At 45.8% G+C, this 24,251-nt stretch overlaps 3 protein-coding genes across 3 annotated transcripts; 2 read left to right on the plus strand and 1 right to left on the minus strand.

Annotated features, from left to right (window-relative positions):
- The first annotated feature begins 1,541 nt into the window (after positions 1 to 1,541).
- Positions 1,542 to 14,847, plus strand: upb1 (ureidopropionase, beta). The gene is made up of 10 exons (XM_048982689.1): positions 1,542 to 2,049; positions 2,940 to 3,111; positions 5,397 to 5,484; positions 7,303 to 7,397; positions 8,253 to 8,414; positions 11,605 to 11,774; positions 12,334 to 12,415; positions 13,045 to 13,087; positions 14,302 to 14,456; positions 14,545 to 14,847. Exons 1-10 carry the CDS (start codon positions 1,946 to 1,948, stop codon positions 14,626 to 14,628), a joined length of 1,155 nt encoding a protein of 384 aa, XP_048838646.1. The 5' UTR covers positions 1,542 to 1,945; the 3' UTR covers positions 14,629 to 14,847.
- On the minus strand, positions 14,779 to 20,827 carry gucd1 (guanylyl cyclase domain containing 1). Its single transcript, XM_048982772.1, has 6 exons — positions 20,411 to 20,827; positions 19,922 to 20,006; positions 19,296 to 19,461; positions 18,816 to 18,907; positions 18,447 to 18,706; positions 14,779 to 16,934 (listed from the first exon to the last, which is right to left on the minus strand). The coding sequence occupies exons 1-6, from the start codon at positions 20,442 to 20,444 to the stop codon at positions 16,843 to 16,845; spliced, it is 729 nt and encodes a 242-aa protein (XP_048838729.1). The 5' UTR covers positions 20,445 to 20,827; the 3' UTR covers positions 14,779 to 16,842.
- A 476-nt stretch (positions 20,828 to 21,303) lies between these two features.
- On the plus strand, positions 21,304 to 23,153 carry snrpd3 (small nuclear ribonucleoprotein D3 polypeptide). Its single transcript, XM_048982798.1, has 4 exons — positions 21,304 to 21,479; positions 21,882 to 22,015; positions 22,174 to 22,366; positions 22,962 to 23,153. The coding sequence occupies exons 2-4, from the start codon at positions 21,890 to 21,892 to the stop codon at positions 23,024 to 23,026; spliced, it is 384 nt and encodes a 127-aa protein (XP_048838755.1). The 5' UTR covers positions 21,304 to 21,479; positions 21,882 to 21,889; the 3' UTR covers positions 23,027 to 23,153.
- The last annotated feature ends 1,098 nt before the right edge of the window (positions 23,154 to 24,251 follow it).

Consider the following 24,251-nt stretch of genomic DNA (forward strand, 5'->3'; position numbering starts at 1 on the left):
CAGGGACTGCTTTAAATCCTGACAGTCACAAAATGTTGCTAACACACAAAGGAATTTCTAAAAGTGTTACTCATTCTTTAACTGAATTTTTTTGTATTGCCAGAATGACTTTGTGTTTTGTTTTGGCATTAAAAACATTTTGCTTAGCCTGGTGACCCTCAAACACAGTGGATTCAAAGACGGAATCCTTAGTAAGACTTGATAAAAGTCTTATGTGAATCGGTACCACAGTCGCAGTGTCATAATAGATTTTCTCACACCATGTCCAGTTGCTGCAGTCTTGGAAATTTTAAATAAAAGTGTAAATATTTGTCTTATCTGTGAGTAACTAGTTTTTTTCTTCTGTATTCCATTTCTGACTTCATATCCTACTTTTTCGTGATTACCAGCATGTCCTTGCTCAGTAGCCAGTAATGACCAGCAGCATTAAAGCTGTTTGTTCCTTACATTATTTATTGTGCCAAATGACCTTTCGGAGAGGTGGGGCTTGTGATATGTCATTTTATTGGCTATTTGTTCCTTCCGCGTTCGATGGGCTCCAGGTTACTGGGGTCCGAGAGGTCTGTCAAAAAGGAGGATAAATAGTCACCATGTTCGGGGACAGTTGGGTAAAAACACTTTCCAATCAGCCAAAACTAAACCAATCGGCTTGCCTGAGGACATGTTCTGTTCATAAGAGCAAGCCATACACACTGAAAGTGTAAATGTAATTTACCTTTTGAAATCCATGCATGCTGTCACTAATGCTAATTAAACAGTGTTAGTTTTTCCTGTGTTTGCACAATTTAGCTTGTTTTTTGAATAAAGGAATTTGATGGACTTCGATCATTGGACTCTTACGGAGATATGGACACTGATGTCAACATGCTTTCACTGGTGGGGGCTTTCTTATTCATGTAAACAAACAACTACTGCACATTTCCACTTGTGTCCATGTTGAAATATTATAAATATATTAATTTTAATAGCTTTAAAATAAAAATGTCCCCTCAAAGTCAAAATAACAGGTTTTTTATCACATTGAGAGGACATTTAGGCCCCACAATGTAATATATACACAACCCCCCCCCCCCCCACACACACACACACACACACATGCACATACAAGACAGATGTGAAGGCAGAAATGTTTAACTTAATCTGCGACAGAAATTTATACAGTAGTATTTAATCAGTCTGCAGTCGTGTGCAGTTTTTTTCTTCGTGTGTAAGAACATTAGAGGTTGGCATATTTCATAATATCGACAAAAAAATAAATAAACCGCTTGAAAAGCTAAGACATTTGTTAGGTCAAAATGTTATTTTTTGTTTCTTCTTCCTATAAAAACACGCACACAGTTAAACAATCCATCATTTAGGTACTTCTCCATTAGGCATATATGATACACAATATCGCTGCATAAAGCAAATCGGGGTTTATCGCAGCGCACGCAGGACCCCCCTCCTGTCCCGGGCTGCTTCTCTCCGTCCCCGCATGGCGGATCCGGACTGCTGGTGTCTTTATGCCACATAACCCCCACTGCAGGCTAAATGACACCTTTGGACTGGCGACCCGCAATGTGGGTTCAGGTTACATTCAGTGCAAACGTCGCTGTTCAATAACTCGCTTAACCCCGGAAATCGGAGAATCGCGTACAATAAAACAAGAAAATACTGTTTATTAATGCTGAAGGGCGTGACATCCACGTGTTGAATCGTAATAGCATTTTGTCTAAGATGGTATTATGTCATTTCCTTTCATCAAACTATAGAGTGAGCTGATATATTTGCATAAGTCCTGGAAGAAGTATGAAGTTAGGAGTTTGTTAACCAATAGCTAAAGGAGGGGATGAGGCTGCACCTGTGTCGAAGAAAGGGCATAGTCAAAATTAGTCTTGCGGGAGCTGGGGCATAATTTGCGTTTTTTTGCGTTAAAAATTATCCTCTTTTTCCTTGACATTTCAAAATGGCTGCATCGCAGTTTGAATCATTGGAGAAGACTTTGGAAAAGTATCTTCCCATGGATGAACTAAAAGAGGTTAAACGTATCTTATTCGGGGAAGGAACGAAGTAAGTACGATACGTAAAGTACCGAGTGCGTCTTCACAAGGTGAGTATTGTGAAAATGGGGCACATGCCAAATGGGACAGTTAATCTTTGCAGTTAGTATATCTGGTTTGTAGTACTTTATTTTCTCTTCTACGCAGTATACAAAGAGCATTAATGTATTTATAATGGTGTCAAGTTGCGATTCAAGACACTGAAATGATTTTCCCAGAAAGCAAATTTAAAGTGTCCCATTTTAACCATGCGCGCCCTACTTATTTGCATGAAAAAGTACAGTAACCAGTTATATGACCAGGGTTTCTCTTTTGTGGTTTTTGTATATTGGTTATTCATGTCGATGCATATGAAGTCCTCTAGCATGTCTATTTACGTCTAGTGAATAAAAGGGTAAAATGCATTTTAGCATTTAAGTTACAGTGATACTGCAGTGCATATTAGAAATACAGTGTTTGTGCACACAATAAGTCAGGGAAGATAACTTGTGGTTTGGATTAAACAGTAACTGGCCAGTATATAAAGCAGAGATGGGGAGCCTGTTCCATGGAGGGCCGGTGCGGGTTTTTGGGATGACCTCTCAGTCAGCCAATAACAGTGGGTCCCCAGGACTGGAGTTGTGAACCATCGTTTTATTATTGGCCATTTGAGAGATCATCCCGAAAACCGACACCGGCCCTCCATGGATCAGGTTCCCCACCCCTGATATAAAACGTCAAATATGATGACTTCCTGATTCCTGATGAATACCTTTTATGTAAAAATACAAAAAGGACACATGAATTCTTTAAGTATGAAGGTCTTACTGTAGGTTTATAATATTACTAGCAACCGTTGCTACTATTCCTTTCATTGTTCCCACCATTGGCTTTAGTCAGAAGGTCCTGCCCCCTCCACAGGATGCTGGACCTGCCGCAGTGTGCGCAGGAAGCGGCCAGGCAGCGGGACTTCCAGCTGCTGGGCTGCCAGTTCGGAGCTGCGCGTGAGCAGCTGCGTCCGCCACGCACCATACGCGTAGGCCTCGTGCAGAACGCCATGGTCCTGCCCACTAGTGCCCCCGTCATGGATCAGGTGAGGCGTCCATCTAGGTGCAAGCTGCAGGGGTCTGCCAGGCCTGCTGAGGGCTCATAAAATGCGAGGGCTGCAGAGGTCTACAGAGGGCTGCTGAGGGCTGGTTAAATGTGAGGGCTGTAGAGGTCTACAGAGGGCTGAGGGCTGCAGAGGTCTGATTAAATGCGAGGGCTGCAGAGGTCTACAGAGGGCTGCCAGGGCTGCAGAGGACTACTAGGGCTACAAAGGGCTGCAGAGGTCTACAGAGGGCTGCAGAGGTCTACAGAGGGCTGCAGAGGTCTACAGAGGGCTGCAGAGGTCTACAGAGGGCTGCAGAGGTCTACAGAGGGCTGCAGAGGTCTGCAGAGGTCTACAGAGAACTGCCAGGGCTGCAGAGGACTACTAGGGCTACAGAGGGCTGCCGGGGCTGCAGAGGTCTATAGAGGGCTGCAGAGGTCTGCAGAGGGCTGCTGGGGCTACAGAGAACTGCTAGGGCTGCAGAGGTCTATAGAGGGCTGCAGAGGGCTGCTGGGGCTGCAGAGGTCTACAGAGAACTGCCAGGGCTGCAGAGGTCTACAGAGAACTGCCAGGGCTGCAGAGGGTTGCCGAGGGCCGTGCTGTCAGCTGTGTGACCATGCCTTGGGTCTCTTTGCAAATACATAGGGCCAAGGGCATCGCTGGGGCTGTTCTGGGGTGGGTAAAATGTTCTTTATCCACTTTTACCCCCCCAATAAATGTACTCTAATTAGTCTCATTCATTTTCATTAAAATCATATCTTCCCCCCAATAAAGGGTTAACCCCCTTTCTCATCTGTAGTGACACGCTTGGAACCTCTTAAATGTTCATTCATAATTCATAATAATTCATAATGTAGGTTCATGGGTTCCATTCTTTCTTAATGCAATACGTAAATAACTCATCCTTCATACGTGTCACATGAGATGAAAGCATATCGACTATCAGTAATAGTTCTAGGTTAAATTGGTTTAATTAGGCGCAGGCTGATCGGCCTCGTTGGTTCTCTATGGCCAGGCTCCTTGGCCATCTGTGACGCTTGTGCTAATGGATGTCATCGGGCTGTACTTTGTACACTGAGATCGGTTTGTTTGTCAGCGACAAGGACCATGACTGAAAGTGGCTGAACAGGAATACTATTGAAATGTGTTCTGTTGTTATATCCATAACGTGTGTGTGTGTGTGTGAGAGTGTATACACACACAGTACTGTTCAAAAATCTTAGGCAGTCAAAAGAAATGCTCAAAGCAATTTATCTGGGTTGTAAGTGCACTTTTAGTCAGAACAGAAAACACAATTTAACATTAGAATATAAGAATATTTAAGAGTAATTAAGAGTAACACAATTCAAATCTAGTCAAAATTTCTTCTATTCTCAAAAAAGTTATGGATGTTTTGCTGGATGGACACCGCTTTAGCTCCCTAACCTCTCCTCCTCAGGGGCACCTCAGCCGTTCCTTGTATTTATTACATTTCAGCACCAACTCACTTAATTAAAAAAAACTCAGTCAATGAGGTATTGATTAGCTATACAAGGTGTGTTAGTGCTTGAGTGCTGCATTGGTGTATTGGCCGGTTGCTGCATACACTGCGGTGATTTTAGTGGCGGTTTTGAAACGGTTACGCTGACACAATTTGACCGACATGCTGGCATAGTTTTATACCAACATACACCCGATCATTTTCTTTGGGTGACTAGGACTTTTGCTCAGTACTGTATATTATGTCCATAAATGCGGATGTGTATGTCTGTTTTTATGGTTCTGTTGATATAATGGTCCCTTGTAGGTACGCATTTCACATTTTTTATCAGTTACTGCAGATGGGTTCATTTTGAAAATCCTTTATTCCAGGGTGTTCTGGGTGTGAACAAGTGAACGTGTTTTTTTAACTCTCCAAATGTCATTAAACCTTCAGGGGAAGAGGTGATATCTATAATGAACCCTTTGGTCCGATTTTAATAGCTCCTTTTCTTTCTATATCGTGTGGGATAAAAGGAATTTTTCTTTTCTAAGAAAGCAGGCTTCCTGTGCTGGAGTTGTTGGCGTGACTTGCGTACGCGGCCTGCCCATGCGGCACACGGCGGATAATTACCGCATCATCCTGCGTCCTCCGCCGTGCGTAACAGCGGAAGCCGTCTCCAATATAAATGCAGATGACCTCTGATTAGTTTCCCAGGCTAAACATCGTCTGGCAGAAGCGGAGCAGCTGGTGACCTAATCAGCCGCGTTGCTGCCGGGCACCGGGCTGGCGGGGGTGGGCACCTAACCGCCGTGTTTCCGCCGTGCAGATCGACGCCCTGCACAGACGGATCGGTGACATCGTGGAGGTGGCTGCCATGTGTGGGGTCAACATTGTCTGCTTCCAGGAGGCTTGGAGTGAGTTCCCCCCCCCACAAGTTACTGTTATCATTGATTATTTTAATCACAAGCTAGCTTGCCCTAGGTTATGGCGCCTGTTTATGTCCCGTCCTGAGGTGAACTGTGGGGCCCCTTCACAAAATCGTCATTCCTGATCACCCAGCTACCTGTCATCCACCCGTCACCGTAGAATTTTCACCAGTGTGTCGCCTGACATGGAAGTGGTAGTGGTGGGGTGGGGTGGTTGTAACACAAGGGCTCACTTGATATTTTCATTTATTTCGTGCGAACATAAGAGTCTCCGGCAAAGAGCTTCTTCCAGTGACTAATTGAAATTCTCCATTTCCTGTCTTGTGGGTCGCACTAATTAGTATTACATTGCTGATAAGCATTTGGCTGTAGTCCTGACTGGGCTTTACCTTTCTGTGGCGAGCCCAGGATTAATTAACAGCCAGAAAGGTCGGCGGAGATGGGAAATGGGCACAATTTGCAGGGAGTGAACATTTTACTATTTATACGCTTCCAATTCGGATTAGAGCAGAAATGTCTGCCACTGATGTCTGAGGTTGGGTCTTTCTTCAGGAAACACAGTGACAATAATGTGTGTGGGTGAAGAGCCACCGTGAGAGTGAGATCGCGTTTCACTCTGTGCCAGTGTTGTTCTGACACTCAGCTGGTGTGCAGCTTGATGCCACTGGTTTGAGCATTGCACGTTCATAAATAGGTGATGCTCATTATTTAAATGTGTTCAGCTCACCAGCAGAAATAAGGGGTTTGTCTCTAATCAGTGGGTGTGCCTGCCTGTTGAATTTGGGTTGTCTTTCCTACCTTGACCTCCAAAGATTTATTCTACTGGGGACATTAAATTATAACGATCGTTTACTGCATAGCAGCTGTAATATCTTACGTATCTAAGAGATTGATGTTGTCAGATTATATGCCCGGTAATTATTGAAGAAGTCCTGACTCTGACGTTTAGCGTTTAGCTGTTCAGAGATTGTAATACGGAGAGCATGACACTAAAATCTCAGGCCTTCGGAGTATAAAATTAGTCCATCCATCCATGATTTATAACCACTTGTGCTGGTCACAGTGATCATATCCCTAGAAAGCACAGGGCAAGCTACACTCTAGGCCAGGCGCCAGTACTTTGGGCATCGCACACACACACACACACACACACACACACACACACACACACACACACACACACACACACACACACACACACACACACACACACACACACACACACACAGAGGCACATATAGGGTATACCTATCCTTATGGGGCCTGCTCATTCACTTCTATGGAAAAAATGCTAACGCTACCTTAACCCCCACCCTGCCCTAAACATAACCATAAGTAACCAAGCAAAATGCAAATGAGTTTTTGCATTTTTAGTTTTTTCATAGCAGTCACTGATTTTTATAAAATAGAGTTTTCCCTTATGGGGACCGGTTTCCTGGATATTTATCATGTTATGGGGACATTGTGTCCCCATAAGGATAGACATACCCGCTCACACACACACACTCTCCACTTCTCTCTCTCTTTCCATCTCTGTCGGAGGATGTAGAGACACCAGTCCACCTAAACTATGTGGATTTGCACCTTGGGAGGTCATACATTTTCACACAGACAGAACCAGGCTGGGGCTCAATCCCACAACCCATTGCAGTACCACTCACCGAACCTCCGTTGTATAATCAGTCCTTTAAATGAGCTTTTCTGCAAATGTTCGGATTTACCTCCACTTAACTGCTCTCACAGATGCAGCCCCATTAGTGTCCTCCAGGAGGCGTAGTAATTGGTACCTGTCGGTTTTGGCCACAGCTATGCCCTTCGCCTTCTGCACGCGGGAAAAGGCGCCTTGGACGGAGTTTGCCGAATCCGCCGAGGAGGGACACACCACCCGCTTCTGCCAGGAGGTGAGCGGGTCACGGCCCTGAGGCTGGCTGACATCACACGTGATTATGTCATTAGACTGTGCGCGATGGTTGTATCGATCCTCCTCTTGCTGAAGATGCCCCTGTCTGGGCCTTCAGTGATGTGGACGGGCAGATTATTATGTGGGGGGTATAATGCTATGTCCCCCGTTACTCCTCCTGTTTTTCCCGCTGTGAGCTGTAGGTGTCTAATTTAGCGCTGTGTGGTGGAGAAGCTGTTTTTAGCATATTTACAAGTAGGAGTAACGTATGTCAGACCGCCCTTCCGTATTTTTTGATATCAGGACGGGGGCAGTTATTTGCCCCCCCCCCCCCACCAATCTCCATCCTGTATGGCCCCCCCCCCATACAGGATAGGCTTTCTTCCTACCTTCCTTTTCATTCATCAACACGGGCTTAATAAGCAGTGTTAGGAACTGGGGGGGGGGGGGAGAGATTAACACCTCAGACTCTGCCGGAGACAGGAGGGACGAGCATTTCCACACGTAGCCTCTGCCCCCCCCCCCCCCCCCTACCCTGCACTCAATCTGTGGCTGGCACTTTCTCGAGGGGAGGGGGCTTTCAATGGAGAATCTGCATTTATCCTTTGCTAAAGCTTTCTGTGGACGATTCCGGAAATTAAGCTACATGTGTTGCCCTCGGTGCATGTCAGCGTGTGGGGTATGAGATTTTGAGTTGCTCTGCCACACATACACACTGTGCCAAGGGTGTGGATTTGGGTTTGGATGGTAGCTCATCGCCAATATTGTGTGAGTACCGTGTGTGTTTGGGGGGGGTGGTGCTTCAGGGCGGGTTCGTTCCCTACCAGGTGTGTGACATCCCCATTCATGTCCACAGCTCGCAGAGAAGTACAACATGGTGATCGTGTCGCCCATCCTGGAGCGAGACGAGTCACACGGAGCCACCCTGTGGAACACAGCAGTCGTGGTCTCCAACTCGGGCCGCGTGGTGGGCAAGAGCCGCAAGAACCACATCCCGCGCGTGGGCGATTTTAACGAGGTGGGCGTGAGAGGGGGCTCACCAGCTGCCCGTAACGCACCGCAGACGGTTTGCCCGAGACCACAGCGACGGATAAAGAGCCTTGATTCGGGCCTCGGCACGGCGGCAGACGAGAGCGTATCCGCTGCCAGCGGGGCGCTGTGGGTGCAGCCGCGGGGCGACCCCAGGTGGCTTTCGGCTCCGGTCCGCTAGGCCGCAAACCCACTGAGAGATGAGAAGCTGTTGATTGCTTTGTGCCGGGGCTTGTATTGACCATAGTTTGCTGCATCCCTCCTCCCTGCTTACAGAAGATAGTTAGTTTCCAGTATGACGGCTCCGCTATATGGAACCGAGTCTCCACCGCATAGAGCTTAAAAGAAAGAAGGAAAAAACACGTCAATAATGACTAATTTCAGAGTTTGGCACCTGCCGTCTCGATACAGATCGGATGCAATTTCATTGATCCTGTCAGAAAATTTGTCACGCCAGTTAATCTTAGTTCTAGAAGCGAACTCCTTTGGCTGCACTGTAATTTCCTCTGACTGTGAAATCACCCCCCCCCCAAGTTTGTTCCTAATGGGATCTGGTGCTACTGGGAATTATTAACCCTGTAGATTCTGCACACATCCTAAATAAACATTCTACTCCACACCGTAGGAAACGCCTGACTACCAGTGTGAGTGGATAATAATCATGAACAATTACTAGCTCATGACTGGAAAAATAGGCATTAACAGCTAGTTACAGTTTTTGGTCCCATTAATAGTACATTTAGATTATTGTTGTATATATTGAGTTTGCATGTTCTCCCCATGTCGTCGTGGGGTTTCCTCCGGGTACTCCGGTTTCCCCCCACAGTCCAAAGACATGCTGAGGCTAACTGGACTTGCTAAATTGCCCGTAGGTGTGCATGTGTGAGTGAATGGTGTGTGAGTGTGCCCTGCAATGGGCTGGCCCCCCATCCTGGGTTGTTCCCTGCCTTGTGCCCATTGCTTCCGGGATAGGATCCGGACCCCCCTACGACCCAGTAGGATAAACGGTTTGGAAAATGGATGGATGGATGGATGTTCTACCCGTGTCATTGTGGGGATTCCTTGGGATACTCCTGTTTCCCCCCACAGTCCAAAACATGGTGAGGTTACCAAAATTTCCAAATTGTTGGGTGCCCCATCCTGGGTTGTTCCCTACCTTGCACCCGTAGCCTCTGGGATAGGCTTGGAACCCCACGTGATGGATGGATGGATGGATTGCTTGTTGGTTTTCCTAATATGTATTTATTTACTGTTATTTTTAATAAATAACAAAAAAAAATAAATCATAAATAATGGCTTGTAGGGCTAAGGCCAGCATTTGAACCCCCAGTGGTGAGGGAGAGTGTCTGCAGTGCAGAGAACTGAGGCGGCCACACTCAGTGTTTACATATTGGCTTAGCAGAAGTGATAAAGCTTACAGGTCAAAATCGTTAAACAGATTTAACTGAAGAGCTTCAGAATCAATTATTGCAGAGTGTTTCAATAAACTGTCAATTGCTTAGTCATTCTAAGAAAAATGGCGATGATTAGAATAGGCGTTTGGCGGTTTGATTTGGCATTTAGCTGCAAATGAAATTGATGCCTATTTTGGTCTTAAAAGGTATAAAATGAAAGGAGGAAACTAAGAAATAGAATGGACTCATTAAAACATTGTCCGGTACGCCTACTGAACAGGTGCTAATGTTCATTAAACTACATTATCCCCATGCAGGGTCTCCTTATTCATTTCGCTCTTTGTTATACCCCGTATTTACCTCACACTGTAGCCTAACCGGTTGCAGCCGGATCCACGGTCGTCCAGTTTCCCACCAGAAGCTTTTGAATGGGCTCTATGGCAACTGAGGAGATGCTCATCCGTGGGAATGAGACTGCTGGGTTCCTCTAAGATGAGCATGTCATGAGCTTGGAAGGAGGCCGGCGGAGATGCCTCCCTCCGTTACCCGTCTGCCGTGTCGTGGCTTTAATTAACTGCCATATCGGCGAGAGCCCCGAGTAGCTCAGAAAGGAGCCGTGAGTCACTGGGGTCCGGTGAACCTCCGATTATGCAAATGCCACGAGCTTCCATTTCTCCCCGACCTTTATGATGGACATTCTTCTGCAATAATGAGACGAGCCTGTATGTCTGATGTTTACCTTCCTCCAGTGCACACACTCTGACAGCTGCGTATTTGGACAGCAGAATGTGCACCAACAGCAATGGGTATTAATTGCATCACTCTGTGTTGTTCTAGAGTAAAATATGGCTTTTGCTCCTGCCTGCAATAGATGTGTCTGGCAAAGAAACATTGGTATTTTGTCAGGTAACGATACAAGACCCCCAGTTATGTGGGGGGGGGGGGGGTTCAGATTCAGTCCTGTCCCAGACGACAGAACCTTTAGAACATTGTTTTATACGTCTCGCTAAGCTGCTTCTTCCTGGAGCTACTGCTTCACCTGTTTATTAATTATAATACTTTATAACTCGCTCTCCTGTCAGGGTCTCCCTCACCCTTTGCAGCTGTCCACCAGAACTGGGTTCCAAATTGTTTGTTACCCTAACCCACCATAGCTGGAATAGTCAAATGCTCAAACTGCTTATCCTGGTCAGTGCCGTGGGGCCGGTCAGGCATGTAATTATATTACAATGGATTCCTAAAATATATTGTAGCACTTGCTCAGAATATCCATCCATCTATTTTCCAAACCGCTTATCCTACTGGGTCGCGGGGGGTCTGGGGCCTATCCCGGAAGCAATGGGCACGAGGGAACAACCCAGGATGGGGGGCCAGCTCATCGCAGGGCACATTCACACACCAGCCACTCACACATGCACTCCTATGGGCAATTCAGTAACTCCAGTTAGCCTCAGCATGTTTTTGGACTTGGGGGGGGACTGGAGTACCCGGAGGAAACCCCACGACGACATGGGGAGAACATGCAAACTCCACACACATGTGACCCAGGCGGAGACTTGAACCTGCGTCCCAGAGGTGTGAGGCAACAGTGCTAACCACTGCACCACCATGCCGCCCCCTTTCTCAGGATAGAACCAAGCAAGTCAGTGATGTGTGAGTGAGTCTGGGGGGGGCACATTGGGACGTTTGGATGGATCCTGGTTGTTTTCCAGGTATGGATGGCGCTGAGTTGGCACCTGCCACTTGCTGATGATGTTTCTGTCGCCTCTGCCCAAATGCTGCCAGTCCACCTACTACATGGAGGGCGACACAGGCCACCGGGTCTTCCAGACGCAGTTCGGGAGGATCGCCGTCAACATCTGCTACGGGCGACACCACCCCCTCAACTGGCTCATGTACAGCGTGAATGGCGCAGAGATCATCTTCAACCCCTCCGCCACCATCGGAGGTCTCAGGTAAATGCTTCGGCAGGAAAATACACGAATGGAGTGTATCTCAATGTAGGTGTTAATTCCAACATCCAAGGTAGGCTGTACCTGTTTTGGAGATACTAAATCAAAACGGAAGTGCTCTCCTTTGTTATTTTGGTATTGTTGCTGCTTATATCTGCTTTTAATGTACCATGTAGCATGTGACCTATACTTACTAGTTACTTGTGATTACATGTGTAGAGTGCCTGTCAACAGATTAAAAAGGACGTAGATGGTAGTTAGGGTAATACTGTAAAGAGATTGTTTTGGGGGCATGGGAGGGACATAATTCACACACAGGAGCCAACCTTATCATTAGCCAATGATAAGCTTCGAATCAGTGAGTGAGAGGGGAAGGGGCATTCCGGGAGCATTCCGGGAGCCAATCAGCTTTCGGTTGGGGTCAGTGCCTTTGTGGGTGGCCCCATACATTTAGTAAAAGTTTAAGGTGGCTTAAAGGAACAGTTATGGGGCTTGGAATAGCTGACACCTGCTGTGAGCCCCTGTCTGTAGATGTTCCCGTGACTGTGGTTTTCCGTGGCAGCGAGCCCATGTGGCCCGTCGAGGCACGGAACGCGGCCATCGCCAACCACTGCTTCACGTGCGCCATCAACCGCATCGGCACGGTGGGTACCGAGCAGTCGGCAGGCCAGGGCACGCGGGCCCCGAAATCGAAAAGCCGAACGGCTGCACAGTGCGAGCCGTCTCCCTGATGTGCGAGATCTCACATGCCAGGGGGGAATACACATTATTAAAACCTGCAATTTCGTTCACGCAGATTAAATTGCATTTCAGCTTTTCTAGGAATGTTTAATCTCTTACAAATATTTCACGCTAGAATTGCACTGGGAAGAAGCATTGGTGCTTGCATGAATCATTAAGTGCATGACTGCTGAAATAGTTTAATGGCTTAGAAAATCGCTACTGTATTCAACCTGTGCTGTCTGTATGAATGGACTTTGATGATTGTTCTTCTAACTACACACCTGTCTACCTAACATGGAGCCCCTATGACAAACGAATAAGTGTTTTGGCTCCGTTTGGCCTCACTCATATGCTGAAGACATGAGAAAGGATATTCAAAAAAAAAAACTGGCATGGAGAGAGAGTGATTTGAATATACTACTATTTAGTACATTTTGTAGCCCAATTCTGCCCCCTGCTGTTTCAGACATGAATTACATTTTTACGCTAAAAGATAAAATTGCAAACAACTATTTCATTATGATTGTAATAACTTTACATGTGCTTCTAGGAGCATTTTGAAAGTGAGTTTACTTCTGGAGATGGAAAGAAAGGTAAGTCTGTTTCATTTTCATGACAAAAATATGAACATGAAAAATACAAGTAAACTGACTGGAAAAGTATATAAATGTAAAAAGCGTCAAGTTAGGCTACATGAATCCATCCAACTTCCTATGCTGCTTGAGGCTGTTGGAAGCTCGTCACGGGCGGCATGCCAGTCCATCACAGGGCACACGGACACCCACAAATTCACACGCTATGTGGATTTCAAAGGGCCCTTCTGCATACTCCTTAGGTCATTTAATAAAAAGCTCATCCGTGGGACTGACAACACAGAGTAACTCCACCTACCACCTTTACAAGGCATCCACCATCTGCACAGCATCCATAGACGCATCCACCTACCTCTGCAATCCTTCCGTTTTATTGTGTGTATTTGAGCTACTGGATGCCTACATTTCCTTAGGGATTAATGAAGTACCTGTCAACCTACCTACCAACCAACCAACCATCCATGCGGCATCACCCCTTGACGCCCCTGCATCTCAGCTGACACACTTACAGTGGTGCCTATTCACTGTAGGTTTGGGGGCGGCCAATCTTATCCTCAAAGGCCCAGTGTGTATGCAGGTCATTGGAGTAACCTTTAGGTCGACTGTTCAGACCCAGGTGTGAGGACTCTTCAGCCAATCAGTCCTCTAATTAATAATCTGATAATTGGGGAGTTGCAGTAATAACCTACATACACAGCTGCCTGCTTTGGATAAGTTCGGCCACTGCTGGTGTGAGCCAAACTGCCACATGATCCTGCACAGAAGCTCATTACTGCAACCCCTAGACTGCGAGCTCAACGCACCTGTTACTGTAGAGTTACAGTTCTGATAAATGCATACCAGCGAGCAGTAGTCAGTCACCAACCCTAACCCACGTACAGTCATCGTCAACTGCGATGGTTATGCGGAACATTCATAAAAATAACAGTATTTGTCTTCTTCTGGTTATGGTATTCTTTAATAAACTTAAGTCAACTTCTGCAGAACAGAGCAGGTTTTTTTAAAGGCTGTCGGAAACCCCCTAAAATAAAAGCTTTACTAAACATGCACTTGTCTATATTGGTACATTTACATGCTGCTTTGACTAAAGGTCTTGTCTCAGCAAACTCAATGCAAATCCCAGCGGACGGTTTGCTCTGAGGCTGGTCCCCTTTAGCACGCTAGCGTCTGCATGGTCGTCTGACCGTTTTGGCCACGTTTATCGATCCCTTCAGCTCACCACGACTTCGGCCACTTCTACGGCTCGAGCTACGTGGCCGCACCGGACGGGAGCCGCTCCCCCGGACTCTCCAGGACCCGCGACGGACTCCTGGTGGCTGAACTGGACCTCAACCTGAACCGGCAGATAAGCGACAAGTGGGGCTTCAAGGTCAGTGGTGCACCATCCCATGTGGCTCCTTCAGGCCCATCTGCACGGCTGCCTCCATCCTCAGGATGCGTGTGAATTTCCCTTACAGATGACGGGGAGGTACGACATGTACGCTAAGGAGCTTGCCGAGGCTGTCAAAGAGAATTTCAGACCCAACATCGTGAAAGAGTGAAGCTACTCCTCCCCCCCCCCCCCCCCCCCCCCAAAGCAAGTGGTAATGAGAATAAGTTTGGGTCTGTCATCGGTAAGCAAATGGGAAACTGAAACCTCACCAGACTCAGATGTCTGCCCCTAATCTTAAGAAAGTCACTCAGCCAACAAAATGTACACAACATATAGTTTATTACAGAAATCTACTTCAAAAAATAAATTTTACGATTCTGAAACATTACCATTCTGTTTAATGAACTCTGAGATATTCAAAATACCAGAAAATGGCTGATCCCTTTTGATACTGACACACAAAAACAAATCTTCACCATCTTTACATTGAATATTAAATAGCGATAACCGTCACAAAACCACGGCGCAATATCTTCAGCTATAAATGAGCAGCGATCCTGCACGGTGGCTGGTGTGGTCAGCTCGCAGCACCAGCGTTGTGATGTCACTTCCTGCTCGCTCACTCACTCACTCACTCACTCACAGCCCAAATACATGGTTAGATGAAATGGTGACTCGAAAATACTCTGTTTGTGAGAGTGTGAGTTCATTATTGGACTGGCATCAGGCCCCGGACTGGAAAATAACTTCAGGAAAATGTATAGACTCCACATAATTACCTTATTTAAAATTAGGGCTCAATCACTTTTAATGAGAAATCAAATTTTGAGCCCAAGATGCATTGCCTAAACTTTCAAATGCAGGCAAACCTGATCTCTACGACTTCTGCACTGAAAATTAAATGATAACCTATTATATGTCTTTAAACCCTTAAAGATGAACCTCTGGCTTGAATCCCTTTTTGATAAAGAAGACTGGATGTATTTGTGCTGAATAACGATAAATATACACTCCGAGAATGGGAATAACGTGCAGGTACTTACTCCAGATCTACCCACCTATGGCACACACACGTGGCAGTGTCACACCTGCACTGTTAAATGATTAATGAGTCTTAGTAAGTCTCCCTAAATGCTTCAATCACTCCACTTATATAAAAGTTACTGAAGCACAGTCCTGTTATTTCTAGCGTTGTCCAGGGGTTTGTGGGTAGCCCCCACCTCTATGCTGGGTGTTACTTTCTGGTCTGCCTCCGTCTGGCTCTGTCTGTCTGTGCCCAGTGATGGACAGCCATCCTGTCCAGGACAGACCCCCGTCTTGTGGTCTGTGCTGTCTTGGACAGGCTTCAGGGTCACATTTAACGCAACATCACTGTTCGAATTAACCGCAAACCGCTGTGGTCGGTTTTAGGTTAGGATACTAATTTAAGTTTTCTAAATGGACACCAGCAGAGGGCACTGAGCTGCTGGTTCAAACCTCACGAGGGGCCTGGATGCCATGGCCTTCAGGGACTTTACACAACCTGATTCACCGAAAACTTCCAGATGGTGGGTGTGGGAACGTAAGGAAGATAAGAGCAGGAGACTGATACTGGGGGGGGGGGGGGTCATTCATTCTACATTCCCCTTGTTCCATGAAAAATGTTTCGTTTCTTTTTGTGTTTACATGGGGTGTCATCCTCCCCACAGTGACGTGACCCCACCCCCCCTGAAAGGCACGCCGACCCCCTAAACAGAAATGCCGGTCGCTCCCAGCATCAACCTTATCATCCAGCGGTGGTTTCACGACGGATAAAACCCAAATTAACGTACGCGAGACAGAAATGAAGAACAGCTCCCACAACCAAGCAGCAGTTGCATTTCACATCACTGTAAACGTTTTAGCTTCTCTTCCTACTTGTATGGCAGTTTGTGCTGCTCAACAGCTTTGCAGTAAAACTAAATATTTACCTTCCCCAAATCGACATCAGCACACATATTCCCGATGGGCTGAGGAATGCTGACGTGCAGCTCAATCTTGGACAGAACCTGAGTCAGCGTGGCAACATCCAGTGATTTTGCTGATAAACTACGGCAGTATGTCAAAACGCAGTTAACAAAATCTTATCTTTAATACATTCAAGGCATTTTAAAAATAATTGTTTTTCCCTTTTAATTTTCCAAATGGTATGGCTTATGATTAAGGAACATCGTTTTTTTAATCCGCCTTCTTGGGTCTCCACATTCAGTCGGATACCTTCCACCTCAGTCTGAAACGGCCCAGGACTAACCTGGTCATGAACGTATGACCGCCCAAGCAAGGATGCCGCCCATGGGCCCCAGCCGGGTGACGTCACAGTGAGATCACGGCTCGTGGGCGTAGAGGTCGCCTCGGCACACTGGGGTCAGCTCTCCTTGTAAAGGAAGAGGATGTCCTGGTCTGTTCCGTAGCTGTTGCGAGCCTTCTCAAAATTACTCACAGTGGAGCAGCACACACCTGTGAGACAGAATGCACAGTCGCATTAAAAAAGCTGCATTGAACATGTACAAGCAACCTACAAATAATAATAGATTACATTTATATAGCACCTTTCACAAGCCCAAGGTTGCTTTATAAGGAAACAAAGACATAAGCAGTTGAGGAAGAAGAAAAATGTTGATTAAATAGGAAGGTCTTTAGGTTAGATTTAAAAGAAGAGAATGAAGAAGAGAATTCCTGAGTTTGGGGGCAACGGCACTGAATGACCTGCCACCTATAGTGAGAAAGTGAGGGACAAGGAGCAGATGACAGTGAGGTGACTGGACGGAGCAAGGGACAAGGAGCAGATGACTGGAGAGAGCGAGGGACAAGAAGCAGATGACAGCGAGGTGACTGGAGGGAGCGAGGGACAAGGAGCAGATGACTGGAGGGAGCGAGGGACAAGGAGCAGATGACTGGAGGGAGCGAGGGACAAGGAGCAGACGACTGGAGAGAGCGAGAGACAAGGAGCGAGGGACAAGGAGCAAATGACTGGAGAGAGCGAGGGACAAGGAGCAGATGACAGTGAGGTGACTGGAGAGAGCGAGGGACAAGGAGCAGATGACAGTGAGGTGACTGGAGGGAGCGAGGGACAAGGAGCCGATGACTGGAGAGAGCGAGGGACAAGGAGCCGATGACTGGAGAGAGCGAGGGACAAGGAGCCGATGACTGGAGAGAGCGAGGGACAAGGAGCCGATGACTGGAGAGAGCGAGGGACAAGGAGCCGATGACTGGAGTATGGGGTGCTGTTCCCTTGCAGCTTTTCTTCAATTTACAAAAGCAGTAAAAGTTTGGAGACACCTACTCATACAAAGGTTTATTTGCATCATAATCTAAAGTTTAGAATAACTATAAAGACTATAAAAAAAACATATTAGGTCAGTGAATAATTCCATGTAAGTATTAAAAAATAATAATTTGGTGAGGGCAGGGCAGCTCTGTGGGGTCAGGAAGGTTGCTAGTTCAAATCCCACATGTGATGTGGCACTATCGCTCTCCTTCATAGGCAGCTTGGTGTGTTCAAACTTTTGACTGGTACTGCAGATCATGTTGATTTAACTGGCACAGACTTCCCCGAATAAAACATAAAGCCAGATCAGGGCTTTGGACCAACACCACACATCCTTCTGCTTTAGCCTCATTGTCAAGTATGAAACAGTCATACGAAAATAAAACACACACCAGACCTATGGTCAGGCAGGCAGTTAAGGTCCGTAGAGTAAAAATCCAGACCAAGACTTTGTTTCAACCAACCAGTTGAGTTCTCTGTGACTATGACTCTTTATACTCAACTGGTTGGCTGAAATCTTGGTCTGGACTTTTACTCTCTGGATCTGAACCACCCACCTCTGACCATAGGCCTGGTGTGTGCTTTATTTTTGTAAAACATACTTGAGAAGAAGGCTACAGCAGAAGGATGTGGTCTTGGTACATAACCCTGATCTGGTCAACATCGCAGACACACATGGGAGATGGGTGGGAGACACTCACGGTTGGAATACGCTGGATTGTTGTAGAAGAACCAGCCGGCACGCCGGTCGAAGCCGCGCAGTACCACGAAGTGGCCCTGGTAAGCCGGTTCCTGGTAGAAGAAGCCGTGGGCCACGAGGGGGAAGCAGCAGTGGCGACTGCGGCGGTGGCGGCCAATGGGAGCAGAGCAGTGCTCGCATCGCAGTTCCATGGCGTTGACCAGCACGACGGCCACGTGACCCGCAGCCAGGTGTGTCTGGATCTCCGGGATAGTTACGGAGCTGAGAGAGAGAGGCGGTGGGACAAAGAACAAGGACAGGTCGATGGGGTATGTCCCCAGGGACGCGATCGAAGGCGGGAAAAGCGTTAACAAAGGTGAGACTTTCATACCATTTTCGCACCATCACACCCTTGCTTTCTGCATTGAGGAACAGTTTATTCACCCTTTCTTCTTCAAAGTCAAAATCCTTCTTGTAGAAGGACTAGAGGGAAAAGCAGAAACCAAAGAAACCAGACTTCAGTGTTTGCCCACCATTAAGCCTAAAGCATCCCGTGGCCTGTACTACTAAGCGGGGTTACTGGCTTATCGGGGTAACTTGTCGGATTTAAGGTAGCACAGTTGAACTTCATGTTCATTCACTTACATTTTGCCCAGACTACCTTAAAGGCCCCAGGTCTAACGGAATCACAGGGTTACCTGACAATGGTGGCTGACCATTTTCTGACTCTCAAGATCTTTATTGGCTAAGTGCATTAGAATGCTTACTTATTCAGCTACACTTGCTTGCAAAGATACCAAAGACAGTGGTGCTTTGGACTACAGGAGCCACTAAAAGTGAAATAAATGAGACCATGAGGATAGCTAGGTACCTGCTTCCTGAAGCCCTTGTCCACGCCCAGGGTCTGGGTACAGAATAGGTGCCTGACGCCGAGTTGATGCATGAGGTAGGCCAGGTCTATAGTCCACACACTCTCCGTGAGCTTCAGCTCTTGGCAAGCACTGCGGAAGTCTTCCTCACTCACTGGATGCAGGTACCTGCCACATACACACATACCAGGAAGTGCTGTCAGGATTTCCCGCAAAACAGCCCTATGTCAAGACATTGACATTGACCAGAACTTATAACTACGCTGACGTACCTATAAACATGAACAACGGTATTCGTATTATAGTTATATTATTAAAATAAATCTTAAAAAGTATAAGGATTCCGTTGTACTGGCATGATCATATGTTAATTACTGCACAAAGCAATAAAAGTTACAACCTTACAAGTAGAACTCCACTATCAGACTGCGAGGCCCGACCGCGCCTTTTTTAACGATTTAACTCAAATGACTTGGAGCAAACTTACACATAAAACTAAAGTTTATTCTGTCAGTGCTGACACGTCTTTTCCGGTGTCATTTCATATAATACCTTGGTGACATGCATGATTATTATGCGTATACTCAATTAAGGCTGAAATAAAACGGCAACGATTTTATATACGTACTTTAACACCATCCTTGAACAGGCTAATCCGCAATCCCAGTGATACCACTGCCGAAAGGCTGGTACGTCCAGCAGGACCAGATCATCTGCAAGAGTCAAACAGACATGAAAACGTGAAATACAATATACTCGGCGTCATCATTTTGTTCGGAAGATTTCAAAGGGGTATAGAAAAACGAGAAGGAACAGTCATCAAGGCACCAAAACGATGAGGTGCCGGGGTGTAGCAGAGCTTTATAAAGCTCTTTACAGGATTTTGGGGTTGAAAAAAAAACAGACAGCGCCACTTGTGCTGTACTGTACATTTGTGACCTCCCTATACGGTGCCTAATCGCTAAAGTCACCTTGTATATCTTCATTTTTTTCTTCCCCGACCCGAAGAGGAACGGTAATCGGCCAGGAAGGTACCCCCGGACACGCTGGGAAGGGGACCCGGGCGACCCTGTACCGCGCCGTCCAAGGAAGAAACACAGCAAACAACGCAACAAACCTGTCATCCTGCAAGGATCGCAGCGGCCGCTCATTCTCTCCTGGTCGCCCCTGCTAGCGACGGTCCATTGAAGCTGCAGAAAGCGCCCTCGACGGCTTGCCAGCCACTTCTTACGGTTCCGCCCTAATCTCCGCCCCCACGGCTGGGGCGCCGCCGGCTGCTGTCTGCACTGCCTGCGTTACTACGCTGTAATATTACACGATGTGCACGAACAGAAATGCCTTACTCAGGAACTAATGCCTGGGTTTGGTACTAAAGTGCAACGTGCACCTCCGTTACTACACTATATCACACTCCAATGCACACTGTAAAGCTTCCTCTTAGTTTTCTAACCTTGCATAAACATAATTGTCCTACTCAGGAAATAATGGCCGAGATTAGTTACCTCTTGCAAAGTTCGAAGATGTTACTACAAACTAAACTTGTCTCGTTAAAAGCAGCGTCGGATATAAGCTTGTCTTTTATAGCAATAACAGCTATTCGTTATTGCGATAGACACACGTGTTAAATCTTTAAAATCAGAATTCACCCAAGAATATATTTTTATAAGGTTTTAAGGGAATAAAAAGCTAATTTCACTCTGAAAAAGTATGAATTACTCGCCAAACCGTTGCCACTCTTCAATATAACAACACATTTTTATTGAACAAATAAAGTGTACACAAACATTGGATGTACAAAGAATAACAGTAGAGGTAATATCACAAATTATACGATAGTAGCGTAATAAATCAATATGTTATACGTTTTTACAGCGTTCTTGTTCCTAAGTTTACTAAGTTTGGCAGCATATTCGTTTAACTTTTGGAAAAGAAAAACGATACGGATGAAATACTGCGCGCACAAAGATTTGCGCAAACTCACAGCGACGAACATATGGCAACTTCCGCCGTGATGCATTGTGGGTACCGGAACACGTTTCTGAGCGTACTCCATTCAAAAGTTTTGCTGGGTGCTGTGGCACCCTTCAGAAACAGTCAAATTTAGTCCTCAGTCACGGCTGTTTAAAACGCAAAGCTTCCATACGTCTCACATTTGAAGGCCAGTACCTGCCGATAATACTAGGAGGGTAAGTGCAGCGGTGTTCTTTTGTGTTTTAAATAGGCCGCTGAGTTTGGCATGATTGCTGCGTATTCTTAACTCGTTATGTGAAAATCGGTCTTTAATCAAATAAATATAAGAGCTCATCTAGGTTACCCTTCAATTTGAGGACGTTTTCCCTCTGGCATATTTAAATCTACTTTTTCTATTGTTTATATGATTTCGTCTTGCCGCTGACTTTAAATGAAGAACCACGTATTCACATTAATGTCACTGGTCATGGCCGTAAAGTGTGTCCAGAGTGATCCGAATCTCTGTCGATTGTCTCTGATTTATATAGCTGATATCCTTTTTTTTAGCAGATGTCGATGGCTTGTATTAAATACACCTTTCCATATTAACCATTGTTTTTATCTTCATGCATCAACAGCTGTGAAAATGTCCATCGGAGTACCTATTAAAGTTCTGCACGAAGCAGAGGGCCACATAGTCACGTGCGAGACCAACACCGGGGAGGTGTACAGAGGAAAACTCATCGAGGCTGAAGACAACATGAACTGCCAGGTTAGTCCGGTTCTGCACAAAAAAAATCAATTATTTGCAACAGTACTTTTCAGTACCATTCTGTATTTTTTTCCCATACCTGGAGATTTCAGAGCCCCCCAGAGTTTTCCTATGGACCCTGTTGGCAGTGGACTAAAGTGCTTCCCTTGTTTCTCTAGATGGCCAACATCACTGTGACGTACAGGGATGGCCGGGTGTCTCAGCTGGAGCAGGTCTACATCCGCGGCAGCAAGATCCGCTTCCTGATCCTACCAGACATGCTGAAAAACGCGCCCATGCTGAAAAGCATGAAGAACAAAAACCAGGGATCTGGTGCCGGTAGAGGGAAGGCAGCCATCCTTAAAGCCCAGGGTACGCCCTTCCCCTTCCACAGCTGCTACAAGATTCTTTATTTGCCTTTAATACATCGGTACATAGGAACATTAACTCATGGCTTCCAGTCAATAATATATAATGTTATGGAATAAATAAAAAATGGATTAAATGGCTGAAATGGAATACATGGATCAGTAAGTTATATAATGAATAGGACCTGATTTATTCCTGAAGCCCTAGATATGAATCAAATTAATGTCCAGTTTAGTAGGTCTGTTATTTGATTAGATTCCACTTTATTGTCATTGATCGATGTACAAATGCACAGACAAGAAAATGCAAAATGATCTTCAATCATTTTGTACCAATCAGAGTTCTTGCAATCTGTGTCAAGAGGACATGGAGTTACATTTTTATGGGGAATACTTAATGCAAAGCTATGGAGTCTCTTTCTTGGGTGGTGTTACTTACATTTGATGCTGCTCCTCTTTCGGTTTGGTTTTGCTTTGACAATAAGCACTTATTGCCTCCCTAAGCTGTTCTGCCATCCTGGAGTTGTCTTTGGTTTTGCATTGATTTAGATTTGACATATTAGGCCCCATACATGTAATGTGCATTTCTTCTCTTACAGTGGCCGCAAGAGGACGTGGCCGTGGAGGGATTGGACGTGGAAATATTTTCCAGAAAAGGCGATAATTGCACAGTATAGGTCTCCTCTCCCTCTTTAAACACCTGATTTGTAGTTTAATTGTGAAAATGGTGGTTCTTTCATACTTTGTAGTTGAAATTTCTTGTTCTTAATAAAATTCCTTTTATTATTCTAGCTTTTTAAGTTTTTTTTACTTTCGCCTTAAGCCTCTTATAGGTCTTAAGTGACATATAAACACATGATGTCAAAACATAGTGATTCCTTAATAGAAGCTTTTGCTTCACTTTCATGTGGATTTGTTTGACTTTGGCATTGTGGTGTTTATTTGAATGAATTCTTTTTTTCCCATCAGTCTGAGGGCAATAGTTTGTCAGTCAGTTTTTTGAGAATTCTCCCATTGTATAAATATTGTCTTAACGAAGTTTGCAAAAATGATTTTTCTCATTCTGAATGTCTTCTCTCTTTACTGTTGTGATTTCTTCTGTGGTCATGAAGTTTAAGGGAAATGACCTCACCGGGTGGCTGGATGTTTCTGCCACTCTTAACTCTGCTAGCTGTAAGTCTGGGTCCAGGGCAGGCAGGAAGTATTTATCTTGTGAGGATCGTTAGAACATTCATTTCACTGGGTACCGTATCTCATCTCGGTGAGCTTCAGAACGAAAAAAAAGTTTGTGTTTCTACAGGTAAACCTGCATTTGTGACCTCAAAAGTTTGTAGCATTGAGGATTTTGTTGGCAAGTACGTCTCACGGATACTAGTAGGGACAGAAGCCACACTTTCAACTCTGGTCGAAAACCTCTGCTGGAGGTAAATATGATGACCCAGTTATCCATGGCATTTGCCTGCAATGAGGGACTGGATGTGACTTAGAGAGACATCAGCACTCAAATGGGTCTTTGTGGCAAAAAATGGACCGTGTGACATCACACAGCGAGGTCACTGTCTGTCTCTTACCAGGCTGAGAAAAGCAAGACCTTTCCCAGGACAGGTGCTGGTCACCAGAAATGGCTGTATCCATGACTACTGGGCTCATGGGAGTTTTACTTGTACACAAATGTTCTGAGGGCAGAAAGAATGATTGGTTCTGCTTCTCTCTCTCTCAGGTTGTAGAGGTGGGAGGGACCATGAATGGAGCATATGTGACAAATTTTTCAGCCTATATGTACCTCTTCAAATTGGAGCAACATCAAACTCCACCCATCTTCCCAATGCTCATCCAGTGCATGATACTTTATGATGTGTAGCATTTTAAGTGGCAAAGCTGAAGTTTGC

This window comes from Brienomyrus brachyistius, chromosome 2, assembly GCF_023856365.1.
Source record: "Brienomyrus brachyistius isolate T26 chromosome 2, BBRACH_0.4, whole genome shotgun sequence".
Lineage (NCBI taxonomy): Eukaryota > Metazoa > Chordata > Actinopteri > Osteoglossiformes > Mormyridae > Brienomyrus > Brienomyrus brachyistius.